This window comes from Cibotium barometz, chromosome 15 (genome assembly GCF_041138505.1).
Source record: "Cibotium barometz isolate CiBa-2024 chromosome 15, ASM4113850v1, whole genome shotgun sequence".
Taxonomy (NCBI): Eukaryota; Viridiplantae; Streptophyta; class Polypodiopsida; order Cyatheales; family Cibotiaceae; genus Cibotium; species Cibotium barometz.
The window spans coordinates 88,766-105,540 of record NC_141060.1 but is presented as its reverse complement, the minus strand read 5'-3'; the positions used below and the strand labels follow the sequence as shown (position 1 = coordinate 105,540).

The 16,775-nt window shown below is 42.0% G+C and overlaps 1 protein-coding gene across 2 annotated transcripts in view; it reads left to right on the top strand.

The window, feature by feature from the left end:
• The window catches only part of LOC147630811 (uncharacterized), a 39,686-nt gene extending 28,231 nt beyond the window's left edge, over positions 1 to 11,455 (top strand). For both annotated transcript variants that reach the window (XM_086809202.1, XM_086809201.1), the window contains one exon: positions 11,124 to 11,455. In XM_086809202.1, the coding sequence (XP_086665328.1) occupies positions 11,124 to 11,229 (106 nt within the window). In that variant the 3' untranslated portion in view covers positions 11,230 to 11,455. The remainder of the gene's footprint in view (positions 1 to 11,123) is intronic.
• Positions 11,456 to 16,775: the final 5,320 nt, after the last annotated feature.

Here is a 16,775-nt window from a genome sequence, read left to right as displayed (position 1 = left end):
CGAGGCAGAAAACAGAAGCGTAAACAATGAAAGAGGGCAGCACAGGTGCGACAGACAGACGAGGAGCAGGGAGGATGATGAGCGTCAGTCTGGGAGGCGATGGTCGGAAGCTGCAGGCCGCGTTTAGCAGGGCAGAGCTTGCAGCGGGTATCCTCTGTCGACGTCTTGAAGGCAGGCAGCAGGGTGCTCTCTCTCACCACGCGCGCGCACACACACACACACACACTACATACGTATTTTGTACACACACACACACACACACACAATATTACATACCTACATACATACAATTATGTATATATATATATATATAGAGAGAGAGAGAGAGAGAGAGAGAGAGAGAGAGAGAGAGAGAGATCTTTCTATCTACACACACACATATGTATGTATGTATGTATGTATATATGTGTGTGTGTTTATGTATATATATATATATATATATATATATATATATATATATATATATATATATATATATGTATGTATGTATGTATGTATGTATGTATGTACACACACGCACACACACACATATTTATGTATGTATATATATATGTGTGTGTGTGTGTTTATGTATGTATGTATGTATCTATCTATCTATCTATCTACACACACACGCGCACACACACACACATATGTATGTATGTATGTATATATATTATATATATGTGTGTGTTTATGTATGTATAAATACATATATATATATGTGTGTGTGTGTGTGTGTGTGTGTGTGTGTATGTATGTATATATATGTATATATATATATATACATACATATATATATATGTATGTATATCTATGTATATATATATATACATACATATATATATATATATATGTATGTATATCTATGTCTCTCTCTCTCTCTCTCTCTCTATATATATATATATATATATATACACACACACATACATACACACATATATATATGAGTCCATTGACCATCAGATTTTTTCACCCTTCTGATGCATTCCTTTTGTCTTGAAGCATGTAGATTTTTGAAAAAATCTTTAAAAGAGCAACCCTTATCTATGATAGCTCGATATCGCGAACGTGTCAACCATTTTTGCAATTTTCTCTGATCATTTAGCATGAGGAAATGCTTAGCCTGCATTAAAGATTCTTGTTCATTGGTATTTCAAACCCGAAACTGAGCAAGATCGGCCATAGATTGACATGTTTCTTTAGCCTGCAAGATCCGATCCCGCACGTCGGCCATGTAATAATGACCATAATCACAGATCACAGCTTGCATGCGCTGAACAAATTGAAACCAAGCAATGTCAATATCCTCATGCATTTGAAGGGACAAAGGCTCAATGGCTTGCAAAACCATTTCCTTGAAATCAGCATGCACAAGATAACTGTTGTTTAAAAGCAACAGCCTATGTTTCTGAAGAATAGAAACATCTTGTGGCATATCAAAATAAAGGCCTAACCATAAAGGAGAATGATCAGAGAGTAACATGGAATGATCAATCCATAGCTTGTAAACAAAATCATCGTATTGGTCAGCATGTAACAAGTACCAGCGATCCAAACGTGTCCAGATATGTGGAAAAGCATTGTGATTAAAAGTAAACCCTTGCAGATGAGGGAATACATGCTGCCATAGGTCCAAAATATTGCAGGAAGAGAGCAAATCATTCCATGTTCTGCGTTCAGCTCCGAGCATATGAGTTCTTCCCGTGGAATTAAATTCAGGAGATGGAGCATTATTAAAATCTCCACAAAGGAATGCATTATGGAGCCAAGGATATGCCAACATTTGTGACCATATATTTGCCCTGTCAGCTGAGCTTTGTGGTGCATAAACTGCTGCAAATTCATAAATTTGTCCATACAATAAGCATTGAATGGCCATCCATCTGCCAGCAGAATCATTGTAGGCCAACATTGGTTGCAGATCATGCTTAACAAGCATAAAAACTCCCGATTAATGCTGAGTGCCCGCATAAAATATATCATAACCAGCAAAGTGACCTGATTGACCCACTAAGGTATGCTGATTGTGTTCTTGCACACACACCAGATGAGGTTGCATTTTATGTACATAGTGCCAAAACAATCTAAATTTACCAGGATCACAAAGTCCTCTAATATTGTACGAAAGACATTTTATTGGAGCATCAAACATCAAATCTGTACAAAGGTATATACAGTGAACAGCTAGCAAAATCAATGCTGCATAACAACAACTGAATCAGGGAGAGAGCCTTCGCCCTGAATCAAGAGAGACTCATGCATATTCGTATCAACACACATATCCAAAGCATTTACATCGGTATCCATACTCGAGGAAGCACCTCGAACTACATCCGACCATATTCTAGAAAGCATGGTCGATGAAGTGGAAGACTGTGCAATAGTGGCAGATGCAGTCCAATTACGTGAAGGAACGGGAGCACGACGAACCATAGTAGCTTTTTTCGGAGTTTTCCATTCAGCCGAAGATATTTTATCTTTTCCTTTATCCTTAGGTTGATTAGGCACGGCCAAAGAAGAAACAACTTGTGGAATAACTTTAGCTTTTCCTTTCTCTTTCTCCTTTTGAGTATTTTCGAGTGGCTTGATTTGTTGGTATCTCCTTAACTTGAGTTGACTGCACATTCGCTGAAATGGGAGGTACAGCAGATAACGGCGGAGGATGCAGCAGAGAAGGACATTCAGAAGCCATATGCCCAAACTTATGACAAGTGAAACAAGCACCTGCAAAGACTCCCCAATTTAATTTGAAGTAACGTGCACCCATGCCACGCACATTTTCTACTTCAACAGCAATTGCAGGTGGTTGCTCATGGTCCGTATCCCACAAGATGCAAAATCTGTTTTTGTTTCCTTTAGGACGAGGTGCACAAACCACTTTGCCCAGAGTGGCTGCTATACCTGGCAAATGTTCCCTCAAATATTCTGGAAAATCCACGACCTCGACCCAAACAGGACAACGATGCCTAATCAAGGACTGATAGTCCTTGGTCGGGGACCAAGGTAACACATGTACCAACTGTACACCAAACATAAGGGGAGAAGTTTCAAGCATCTACTGCTTATATTGACCATCGGACAGTAATACATCATAAAAACCCCTTGCTGCAAAGTGAACTCCATCTACAAAGGGTCCACCTAGAATGGACTGAATCCATTGAGCTACTTCTTGCGCAGAAGGCATTTTACCCGGAAAGAAGAGAATAATCCCTTTCTCTGAGTATCTACGCAGAGAAGACACAATCGTCGGCAATTTAATCTTGTAACTGAAAGAAGGAGGCGGGTCCTTCCATTTGACACGACTGTCTACAAAGTCCTCACATAAAGCCTCATATACAACCTGTGCATCCGACGAATCTTGCTTAATCATGGTGACAGATTCAATTACAGCATGCTGCCTCTTGTTACTGTCTGCTGCATTATCCCGGCGAGCATAGGTCACAACAGTCTCAGACATAATTGCAAGAGTAAAGTCTGTACAACACTGCTAAACAACTTTTTTTTTTTGGAAGGCGGTATTCTGTATACTGGAACCTTTAAAATTTCTGAAAAGGAAGGCGAAACTCTTCGCCCACGAGTGTAGTGATTGCCGTGTGCGTAGAAGAAGCTGTCGGCAAGCCAATACGCGAAGAAGAGCTCCTTTGTAATCCTCCAACGCACCTCTCACCTCCTTTTCACACACACACACACACACACACACACACACACACACACACAGAGAAGCAGATTACCCCACACACACGCACACACACGGACAGTCCTATACAGGTCGCAGAAGACAGGAGGAAGAGCAGATTAATGATGTGAAGACAGCGCAACTGGGAACAAGAGAAGGGAGCGAAGAGAGCTATAGGGCCGACACAGTCCAGGAAGGAACCCGACACAGTCCAGGAAAGGGCGCCTCGCCACACGTGCTCACCCAGAGGGGGCGAGCGAGTCGTCTAGGGAGCAGTCGAGCAGGTCGAGGGAGTAGGCCGTCTCGCTCTCTCTCTCGTTGGTCACCACACCTCTCTCACACACACACACACACACACCACACACACACACACACACACACATACATACATACATACATATATATGTATGTATGTATGTATGCATGTATATAAATATGTGTGTGTGTGTGTGTACACACACACACACATACGTATATATATGTATGTGTGTGTTATATAATATATATGCACATATATGTGTGACATGTGTAATAGTCTATTGGCATTTCGGTCAGACGTTTCACCAAGTACTTAACTTGCTGCTGAAGAAAACCTGCGAAATTCCGTTGACACTGTGTATTTCCGTCGACTGCGAGATTCCGTTGCCTCCGTTTGCTAGTCCAAGGCCGCCGGCGGACCCTGCCCGACTCCAGCGCCGTGCACCCTGCTCGTACTGCTTCCCTACGCGTGTTTGCGCCTCTCGCTGGGACCCGACGCTATCCGTGAATTCCGTCCGGCCATTCTGCCGTTGCTCCAGCATCCGGCCGCCAGAGACGGGCGGCACTAGTGGAGAGCCCACCGCCTCCGCCCAGCTCGCGGGCGGCACCGCCCTCTGCACCGGGCGTCCCACCACCGCCTCCGCCCAGGTCGCCTCCCACCTGCCGTCCCGTTCCGTCGACGCCTGCAGGGTAGCCGCCACGCCGTCCGTCCCGGCGGGTCCTGTCCACCTCCAGCGCCTTCGTCTGCTCCGTCCCGTATGTCGTGCCCACCTCCAGCGCCTCCGTCTACTCCGTCCCGACGGGTCCTGCCCAACACCAGCGCCTCGTCGCCTCTGCTGGTCCGCCACCGCCAGCGACTCCAGAGCCGTGCCCGTTATCGGCTTCCGCCTATTCGACTGCTCAACGCCCACGCTCTGTAGGCCTCCTCGACGACTGCAGCTCTCCTCGACACTCTCTTGAAGCCACACCATCTTCGAAGTCCGGGGAGGCTGGGCGGTCCAGATCTGTGAGACGCTCGAAGCTGCCATCGTTGTACAGAGTCAGCGAGCCTGGCCAGTGCTCCATCGTCACTCTCCCGTTAGTGGGCGCCTTCTTCGTTTCCCCGTCAAGGTGGATCCCGTTTACAGAGGCTTGTGCTTCCGCCATGGTATCTCCTCTGAGATTAGCTAGGCGTTGCTGAAAGTATGTCACGTGAGAATGCTTCAAACAAATCCAACGCCCAGGATTTTTCAATTTGTTTGCTCCAAGCCTGTTGCCCTTGCCTGAAGGTATTTCTCTGTACAAATTTTTGGTCAAACACAAATACAAGATTTTGCAGCCATTCCAGTGCAGGTCATATGCAGATTTAGCAGACACTTCTATGCAAGTCAAATTCACAGGAAAATTGCAGGTGCAATTTGGGGGATTTCTAAATTTCAGGACAAATTTATAAAATTGGGCATGTTGCTTTGCCTGCAATTTGGAGGTTTTTGAAATTGAGGTCAAAATCAGCAAATTGAGCCTCTTTCATTTGTAGAAATTTGGGGCTTTTGTGGAAATTGGCCAATTAGATGCACATTGAAGCGATTGGAGTGCATAAAAATTGGGGATTTTTTGATTGGAGCATGTAATTGGGCATTACAGCTGCGATTTGTCGCGTATGTATACACATTGTGTGTAATTGGACAATTTGGTGCAGGTTTACACTTGCTTTGATTTGCAGGCATACATTTGCACAGGACATTTGGTTGCCTGGCAGTGCACATTGGTGCTTGGTTTGCTTGTAGGTATATTTTATTGACATGGCATAGAATGCTACAGATGTATTTGGTGTGCTCACCCAGGAGGATAAGCTGGATAATCTAACTACTCCCTCTGGAGTGTCATGATTTGTAATTTGCTGGTAGCCAAAGGGCTTTGGGGCATCGTGTGTGGTGATGACACACGCCCACTTACCATACAGCTAGCCACGCCTCAAAGGGGAGGTGCTCAAAGAGCTCCTGATGTAGATCGTGCTCCCACACAAGAGCAGAAGAGATGGGACTCTAGAGTTGCACAGGCCATGTCATTGATAGCCCTTTCAGTGAAAAGGACTATTATTCCGCACATTCGTTCTTGCAAGACATCGAAAGCATGGGACACATTGGAAGCAATGTATCAGGTACGCAACGAGGCAAGAGTTGCCTACTTGAAGAGGCAATTGGATCTTATTTCTATGGATGAGGGTGACTCCATGGCAGATCATCTCACCAAAGTGAAAGATTTGCAGGAACAATTGCTCGACATTGATGAGGTTATCCCAGACAGACAGATGGTCACCAACACTCTTCATTCTTTACCGCCTTCCTACTTGGGCTTTCACACCTCTCTCAACCTCTCAATGAGAGGAGGTGCTGATCCCGTCACTTTCGAAGAGCTTGTGGGTTTACTCTTGCGGGAAGAGCAAACAAGAGCAAACTTATCGAGCAACCGTGGTGGAGACAAGGCATTTACAGCCAAGGATAAGGGTAAAGCAAAGAGCTTTAGGCATGGGGGACAACAGTCTAGCAAGGCTGGTCATGGACAGCCCTCTTCCAGTCGTGAAAAGTCTGACAAAGGGGATGCAAACAAGCCCAAAAAGAAGGGCAAATGTAACTACTGCCATAAGCCTGGACACTACATCAGTGAATGTAGAAAGCGGATTGCAAAAGAGAAAAGGAAAGAAGCAGGCAATGTAGTAGTAGACTCTTCGGATGACAAAGCACAGCAATCAGCTAATGTAATCCAGGAAGAGTACACTTTTTTGGTCACATGCACTAGTGACACACCAAGTGCTTCAGACACTGATATGTCTTGCATTGCATTTGACAGACAGAATGCATCATGGTATTTTGATAGTGGTGCATCGAGCGACATCACTTCATGCAAAGATGTATTTCAGCACTTGGATATGGATATTTAAGTGGAGGAGCCTACACCTATCTATACTGATAGTCAGAGTGCCATTGTCGTGGCCAGGAATCCTGTGTTTCATGCTCGCACGAAACACATTGAGATTCACTATCATTTTGTTCGGGAGAGACTCCAGGCAGGTGATATCAGTCTGATCTACTGTCCTACAGATCAGAATGTGGCAGACATCTTCACTAAGGCATTATCACGTCCGAAATTCGAAGCATTCCGCACTGCTTTGAATTTGTTTCCTTTTGGTGGATGATGTACAGTGATCACATATCACTCCAGGGGGGGGTTTGTTGGGTTTTATGCTGTGTATGCACCCAGGGGAGTACTAGTGATCATCAGTAGGTTACTGGGGCACTTTTTACTTTAGTTAGTGGAGGTTTTTTCCCCCAGTTTTAGCTTAGTTTCACTTATAATAGTTTATAAGTGATTTGGTCCACCTGGCACACTTTATGGCTGGACCATGTGAACACACCTTTTAGGTCACATCTTCATGTGGCTATTGTACTTCATTTTTATAACTACTCAATACATGAGAAGTCGTGTTCCTCTCTCTGTCTCTCACGCCTCTTGCTGAAGTACCTTCCAAACCCTAACCCTAACAGCTGAATCCCTTTAGGGGGGAGAATGTTATATCCATGCTAGGATATAACATCAGCTACTACTACAAAGAGGTCAAGACAATCATGGATATGCGCCTAACTCTGGGACAGCTGGGGTGCCTAGAACATATGCTATTAATAGTGGACCTATTAATAGTGGGACCTATGTCATATAAGTGAGGGCCATTCGTCACTTGGGGCCATTCTCAGGAGAGGGGCCTCCTAAAAGACCCAACTTGATTATACCCGTTCAGGCCAGTATCTCCCTAACGACAACCAGATTGGCTGGGGCTGCTTAGTATGGGATGCGCAATCTTACCCAGGATGGACTTCGGTGGTTGCTTGAATTATTGCTTAAAGCTCTTTTTCATGGGTAGGCTACCTGTGTTATGGGTCAGTTAGCTTTTTGCTGTTAAAAGCTACCGGTCTACCCACTTGGAACAATGCTGCTCCAAGGGCATAGTTGCTAGTATTCATTTCAACCGCAAATAATTTACTTGGTCGCATATAGGAGCTATGGTAAGTGTAGGCTTCGATTCCTTAAAACACTTATTCAGCTACTCTGTCCACGCCACAGGTTTATGTTTATTGTATTTTCCCTTTTCTGCCCCTTTGAGCAAATTTGACAAGGGCAATGCTATTTTAGCATAATTCTAGATATGAGACTGGAAGAAGTTAACAAATCCCAGAAAAGATTCGACTCTTGTATTTATTTTGAGGATAGGCCACTTACATAGCTTTTTGACTTTCTCATAGTCAAGATGGACATCATTGTGCGAAATGACATGTTTGAGGTACGTGATCTCCTGTTTTAGGAAATCATACTTAGTCATCTTAGCGTAGAGCTTCTCATGCCTGAGTATGGTCAGCACGATCCTCAAATGCTGCCCATGCTGTACGAGAGTCTTGTTATAGATGAGGATGTCATCCAAAAAGACCACCACAAACACTCTCAGATACTGATCAAATAAATCATTCATCATTTGTTGGAATGTTATAGGTGCATTTGTGAGTCCAAATGGTAAGACTAAGAAGTCGTCATATCTCATTAGACATCCTTCTCATATATCCGTATCTGCTGATAGCCTGTTCTTGGATCGATCTTTGTAAAATACCTTGCTCTGCAAAGCCGAATGAGATCGTCCATTCTAGGTAATGGATACTTATTCTTGATGGTCAGGCGATTTATAGTCCACGCATAGACACATCCCCGAGTCTTTCTTCTTAACCAGAATCACTGGTGCACCCCAAGGGGATTTGCTAGTTCTAATCTGATCCAGCTGGGGGTATTCTTGAATTTGCCTTGCAATTTCCTCCTCCTCCTTTGGACTTGTTGGTATGGTTGCCTAAACATAGGCTGTGCACCAGATACCAGATCAATCCTATGATCAACGTTCCGTTCCGGAAGTAGACCCATGGGGAGTTTGGAAACATGTCTGAATAGTCAGACAACACATTGTGGATAATCTAAGCCTCGAGTAATTCCTCACTCCAAATGCTCTTTTCTAAGATCTCTACTAACTTGAGAGCCCAAGAGGAAGGTCCAGCCAACGGTTTAGCCTCATCTATAACCGGAACAGGCGGATATCCATCCAAACCTTAGTATGAGACACGCTTTAAAGGTGTGCTTTTCGAAAATCAAACTTGAATCCTATTAAAATAGAATTGAGGTTTCTCTATGCACCAATACACATCGTCTCCTGATTGCAATAACTCGTGTTTCCAAAGCAGAACAAACATGCTGATCACATAAACCATTTATTTCCATATCAACATGAGAAGCCATTTTAAACATGGACCAGACAGATCGCCAGGAAGAGTAAATAACTTTTCATTAAATGGAAATTGAACAATATGATTCTAATTTCTTATAATTAATGTCTACATGATCCTTGGAGTAGAACCACTCCCAAAAGGTCTATTCGTCTAGTCACAAAACATGGAAAAGGCAAAGCCTCCGGGTACTCTTGAAACATCCCCTCCTAGGAATCCACCGGATTTTCTCTATCCCTGTACTACCTTGCCATAGAGCATACAACACTGGGACACATGGTAAATGGGCTAGTGCGGCACACCACCGAACGATAGGTTCATCGAAGCCACTCCGGAGCTAGAGGTCAAGCAACCGCCGACCGTAGGTAAGACTGCGCATCCCACACTATGCAGCCCTAGCCAATCCGGTTGTCATTAGGGAGACACAAGCCTAGATGGGTACAACCAAGATGGGTCTCTTGGGAGGCTTGACTCTTGAGAATGATCCCAAGTGAGTAATGACCCTCACTTATATAGACATGGGTCTCGCTATTAATAGATCCACTACTAAAAGCATATGTTCTTGGCGTCTTAATTGTCCCAGGGTTAGGTGCATATCCTTGATTGTCCTAACCTCTCTGCACCAGCCAACGTTATGTCCTAGCGTGGACATAACAACACACACACACACACACACACACACAACATTATATTATATATATATATATATATATATATATATATATATATATATATATATATATATATTCGAGCTCTTCCTCATTGAGTTGGGGGTTAACATTCCTACCACGACGACCTCGATCCATGATCCTATCAATACGAAAATTCTTGTTAAGTCCCTTTTCCCCAAATTAACCAAGACGCTCAGGTGAAAGACCACTTTATTTATAATTCAAATCCGACTTTAGATCAAACTGATTCTGGGGTTCTTTAAATTGATTAGCCCTCCACAGAATCATGGGATAAAGATCCCTTCTACAAGAAGAACATACAGAACTCATTACCAGAGAATAATTCAGTCATATTCTTAACATAATAATGGTCTATCAGACCGAAAATTTCAGCTGATCATTCCTCCATGGGAATTTCAGTTATGCAGGTTCTCAATTTGTCATTCCTTAATTAGATCCATTGGGTCAAAGGTCAAACAGCAACAATCTGTCAGATATATATATATATATATATATATATATATATAGAGAGAGAGAGAGAGAGAGAGAGAGAGATAGATAGAGAGATAGAGAGATAGATATATATATAGATAATGTCTATATTATATATTATATACATGTATAAAAAATATATATATTGTGTGTGTGTGAAACATATAATATATTATATAAATGTGCGTGTGTGAGAGCATATCTTGGTACAAAGTTCTATACCCACTATTGGGCACTGATGACGTTAGTGGGGATGTCATAGCATCTAGTCCATTCTACGCATAATGGAGTTGATAGTTATATAGTCTTGTGGTTGACTACCATGAGTATATAACACACGTTTCTAAAAGGTGAATTTGGGCATGTTCCTGGGTACTCTTATATATATATATATAATGATGATGATAGTACACATTTCATGTTTGGACAAGCACTGAAGTAAAGGTTACATGATGGTGGGCTTTGAGGACGGAGGCTTATAATTCATTGTTGATGCTTGGTTTTGGTAGTGCCTTATATATATAATGATGATGATAGTACACATGTTTGGACAAGCACTGAAGTAAAGGTTACATGATGGTGGGCTTTGAGGACGGAGGCTTATAATTCATTGTTGATGCTTGGTTTTGGTAGTGCCTTAATTCGTACTTTAGTGCTCGCTTATTCTACTTTTCCCTTTAGAATGAGTTTGTATGATGTTAGATGGCACAATTGTCTTGATGGATTTTTGAAAATTTGTTGTCCTTCCAGGATTGGAATCTCAAGGGAAAGGACAAGGCAAGTGGAAGGCCGCGCATTACGGAAGCTAGTTGTTGCAGGACGACAAATGGATTTGGGTGTTCCCCTTTCATATTAACTAGTACTCAGAAATTCTTGTTAAATGTATAATCTCCTCATTCATCACATGATATGTAAAAATGTCAGCATAGTTTCATAACCGAACAATGCTTTTTTGAGATTGATGCTGCCTCCTTGGAATGCTTAAAAAGCTGCATTGATGGTTGCAGGGTGTTGTACAAGGTGACTGCATATATCAATAAACTGTAGCCATTAATCAGCTTGCTTGGACCTTTGTTTAAAAAGTTGTCATGAACGCTGGTGTCGTAGTCTATGCTTTAAACATGTACGCTAGAAATGCTTTCTACAAGGTGTGGTGAACCCCTCTTGGGTGGCCAACTCATCCTCTGATCACTAGTCCGGCAAAGGTGGTTCACGCACCAAACCTCATGACAGAGACTACTTGTGCTCTGTGCGTGAAGTGTGTGCCTAATGTGTCTGGGTCGGGTCCCTTTCTTTGGCCTCCAGTGACTTCCGTCCTAAGAGATGCAATTGAGTCCCTTTGTCTAATCAATCACAAGTCTTCGTAAAAGATGCAATTGAGTTGGTGGAGAAAAGCTGTTCCTCAAAATTATGGAAGACTAATTCACAAAGCGCACAAAGCAAAGCGCATATATATTGCGTTATGGATATCGATCTTGACTTTTTAAGGCAACATGTCATACGAAGTGTTTGTACACCAATTCTGTACATGCTTCTATTACAAGTTGATGTTTCACACTGTACAAACTCTTGTATAAGCTCAAAGAAAGTGGATGTTTGCATTTCATGTTGCCCGTGTACGTGATTGAAATCGGGGCGCTAAGAAACTGCATGCCGTTGAGTCTCCACCTTGGAGCAAAATCTTGCCTCAATAATATGCCTGCTCATCCATATCCACGCCTTCTTGTTATGCTGTTATGTAAACACGCTAGTAAGGTCATATGCAAATGGAGTAATAGTTTCTTTTACACTAGTTAAGATTAATCTATTCTCAAAAGTGTGCTTTTTAACTTTCTACCATCTGATATTTATTATGACGATCATCTTTATATTTTTATAGCTCTGTTTTTTAAAGGAAGCAATCTCCAAAAGGACCTATTTTCTTTCTCTAATCCTGCCTCCCCCTCTTCTCTCTCTTTGTATTGATATATTCATCTTACACGCATGTGTGTACATGGCACGTGTGCACGCGCACACATGCATGCACATACATGCATGTACTGTTTTTGACATCTAAATAGTGTATTGGAGTTTCGGGGTCAATCACATCATTCTTGGAGGCCCCTTACCTCTGAGGTCTTCGTACTCACTTCATTAATACAATAATACTAATTTTCCTTTATGCTTCAATTGTTGTTCATAATCTTCTTGGTCTCATTGTTTAACCACCTATTTAGGGCACGAATTAGCGTCTCTTATAATGATTGTGGACGTTTCCTTGAACATACTAGTCAAGGCATCCATGTTGACATCAATCAACGAGTACTAGGACTAGTATTAGTGAAAATAGTAGTACTTATAAGAGTACCACCAAGTGTCTTTTCTATTTTGGAAGTCTTGTTGGGGAATCATCAAAAGGGAGTAGAGTATTGAGAGGTTCTCTTGTGTGGGAACATTTGAAAACGGAAGAAGAAATTGGTAGAGGTTAAGAGACGCAAGCGACTCGTCTTGACTAATAGAGAAAATAGATGATCAACATGTGTGCCCCTTGAAGGCTTTTGACAGGGAAGAGATAGTGGATTATCTTCCTTAGACCTTGAAATGCATAGCCAAGAAATGGTACTTTCATTATCTTCCTAACCAACATACTTAGCCATTAAGAAGTGAATTTTGTTGACATTTAGAGATGAGAAAGTGGATGAAGATTTATTGTGCGACCTTGAGAAGATTTTTATCCACCAACAATTTGATGCGGCTTTTGGTGGAGAGCACTTCACCGAACAGTCCAAGCTTCGTCATGTGGCCATGTACATGCAAAGGTCCGCTCGTCAATGGTGGGCGAGTCTTCGAGCTCAAGGTTTGCGGCCCAAAACTTGGCGGGAATGTAGAAATGCTATCATGAAGCAATTTCTAAGCGACCAAGCTCAAGATGATGTGCTAACATCATGGCATGCTCTTATGCTCGAAAAGGGAGAGAGTATGCAACACTACATAGACAAGTTTTGGGATTTACATCTCAAAGCTATTGTCTTTATTAAGAAGATAAAACGGAGCAAAAGTAGGAGTTTTTGGCTGGACTCCATGAAGATGTGCGTGGATATGTTCATGCACAAAAGCCAGCAACTATCTCCGAAGTCATCCATCACTCATTGGTGGATAGCAATATTTTCCCTTTCAACAAGATGACTATTAAGTTATATGAGAAAGGTGAAAAGACTATCCACAATGAGCGGCCTCCTCAAGACTTTAAAAGTCAAATGAAGAAGAAGGAGAAAGGGGTGTACAAGGGGCAGAACAAGCTCTCACCCGAGGAGCTTGAAAGGTATAAGAAGGAGAACCGATGCTTCAAGTGTGGAGAGCAAGGGCACTCCTACCGCGCTTGTCCCACAAAAGTCATCAAGAAGGGTCCTCCTCAAGCCACACAAGTAAGTTTCCCATCAAATACGCAAAAAGATGCTAATCAATTATATGCTATGCATGGGGAAAAGTTAAGAATCAAGATGCTTTTATATTATTTGATCTTGGCTCATCCCATAATTTGATTTCATTTGAGTTAGCCCAAAAGCTGGGCATCAAGACTGAAGAAATGGGACCTGTACTACTCGATGCTGACGGAGCCTTTAAAGGGCCACAAGTCCCTGTCATGCCACTGATTAGGAAGCTCAAGATACACGTTCAAGAATATGTTGATCAAGAGGAGTTTTATATATCCCCTTTGTTGCATGAAGATGTCATTTTGGGGGTGCCATGGCTTCATTGCATGGCCATCCAACTCACCTATCCTAATAGGGATATCACTTTTCATCAGAAGGGTAAAGCTATTAGTATTAGAACGGAGAAGAAGGGAAGCACCATACCCCTTGTATCTAGTGATGCTATACAAAAGTCAATAAAGTCTTCTCTTTTTGTGTACATGATTTTTGTTAAAGACTCTCATGAAACACTCTCTCAAGAAGCTAATACTGATATGAGCTCCAATGAGGAAACGCACTATATGTCTTTCCTTCAAGCATATAGTGATTGTTTTTCAGACTCTATCCCTAGTGAGTTACCTCCTTCAAGAGGAGACGATGACCATAGAATTGAACTAGTGCCAGGTAGTGCACCTCTAATAAACCTCCATATCGTGTTTCTCATGCTCAACAAGAAGAGACTCTCTCAAGTAAACGAGCTTCTTGAGAAGGGGTTTGTGTTGAAAATATAAGTGAATAGGGTGTGTGGGGGAACAAGCCCTTGGTTAGAGGCTGTAAAAGAGGATGTGTAAATGTGAAAGAACCTGTGAAAAGGTGAGAAGAATCTACTAGGAGAGAATAAAGGGTAGCATGAGAAGATTTAGGAAGTGTGGAGATATTCTGGGAAAAGTGAAGAGGTGGAGAGAATCAAGGAAAAGAGGTGGAGTGAATCATGGAGAAATCAGTGGGATTAGATGCTTGATGTAAACTCTATAAATTGAGGCATTGCCCTAATGAGAATTTGCTGGTTTTTGAGTATCCATGCCTACATTAATCTATTTACTAATTATCCACTAATTACATCTTAAAATTATTTACTAATCACTTTGTTAATGATGTTGATTCTAGTGTTTGATCCACCATAGCTCATCACAATGCCCTAATTTCAACATGGTATCAGAGCCATGCTAATTTGTGAGCCCATTATCTTGCTAATTATTTTACTAATTAGGATTAATAAAAAATTATAATTTTTCCTCTTTTTTCAACTCATCTCTGTACCCCCAGCCAATGGAGGAGCTCCCTCTCCTTGCACACATCACATTTGGCCAAATCCTTCCAGCCATAGCTAGCCAACATCATTGGGCTCCAGCCTATGCAAGAATCGCAGCAAACCGCCGAGTAGAAGCACAGATTTTCGCAGATTAAGGGGTGCCATTTTTCTGAGCTGTTTTTGACATTACTACTTCATCAGTTCAAATGTCTCTAATTCCTCTTAGCCCAAGGTGTTTTCAAGCATGCTCTACAAGCTGGTGAAGACAGAATTCAGTTTCATCAAGTCTACAATGAGATCCAAGCTCTTCATCAAATCTGCAGGTGACTTTGGTAAAACAGAGATTAAGCTTTCAATATTTGGTCAAATCTTGTGTTTCTTGGCTTAATCCTCTACTAGACTCATTGCTATTGATGCCTTTGAAAGCATTTGAGCTCATTTGAAGTCTAAGGCACTAGATCTGGACTCCCCGCATACTCTGTTTTTTGTACATAAAACAGTGGATTAATCAATGCTAATCACTATATTTTGGTACAATTGAGGGTTTAAATGAACCATTAGGTATCTGATACAGATCCCTATAACTTCAGATTGCAATTCGGAGTTGGTTTGATACTCCAACCATCCCGTACAAATTGGTTATCCTTGATTTAATGTAATTTCTGGTGATTTTCTGTTGATAAATTTATTGTAATCATCTATTAAACACCAGATTGAGTTGTAAAAGGGTAGACACTGTCCTTGAATCTTGAAATTGGATCAAGAGGTAAGACTCCCCTTCACATCACCATGAGTTCAGCACAAGAAATAGCCAAATTTAATGGGGAGCAATTTTATACATGGCAGACAAAAACCATGTATTTGCTAGGAATGAAAAAGCATTGGGACTTATTGCACTCAGTTTAAATGATGAAATCATTCATCACATCAGAAGGATACAATGGGCAAAAGATGCATGGGATGAACTCAATAAATTATTTGGCATACAAGCAAAAAATTCAAAGATAAATCTGTTAATGCAATTCTACAAATTGGACATGAAGGAAAGTGAACCTTTAATCACACACTTGAACAAATATAAAAGCATTAAGTAATAACTAGCAGCTATTGGCAAAAAGGTAGAAGATGATGAGGCACTAGCAGTGCTTCTGAAGAGTGTGGACAAAGGTGAATATGAAAATATTGTAGCAACACTAAGAATGTACTTGAATTGAAGCTACACGAGATAGAAGCAGCTCTACTAGAGCAAGAGAGCAGAGGCAAAGAGAAGAAATGGCTCGACTCCACAGCAGGAGAAGAAAAGGCATTCTTCACTCGAGGAGGATTCTCTCAAGGACGAGGACGAGGAAGAGACAGAGTAGGAGGAAGGACCTTCACTTGCCACAAATGTGGAAAGCCAGGACACATGGCGAGAGACTGCTACAGCAAACCCAGTGGAGAAGGAACATCGGCAAACTTCATGGAGGCTCCAAAGGAAGTGGAGTCAGATCATCTTTTCTGAGAGAGAGAGAGAGAGAGAGAGAGAGAGAGAGAGAGAGAGAGAGAGAGAGAGAGAGAGAGAGAGAGAGAGAGAGACCCCACAACCCAATGTAACCTGCCCCAACAAAGTAAAACCACCTCTGAGCCACCGATGATGTAGGCCACGTGGTAGATGTATGTGTGAGTACTTTAGTCAAGGTCGCGGGCAGTTATAGTAGC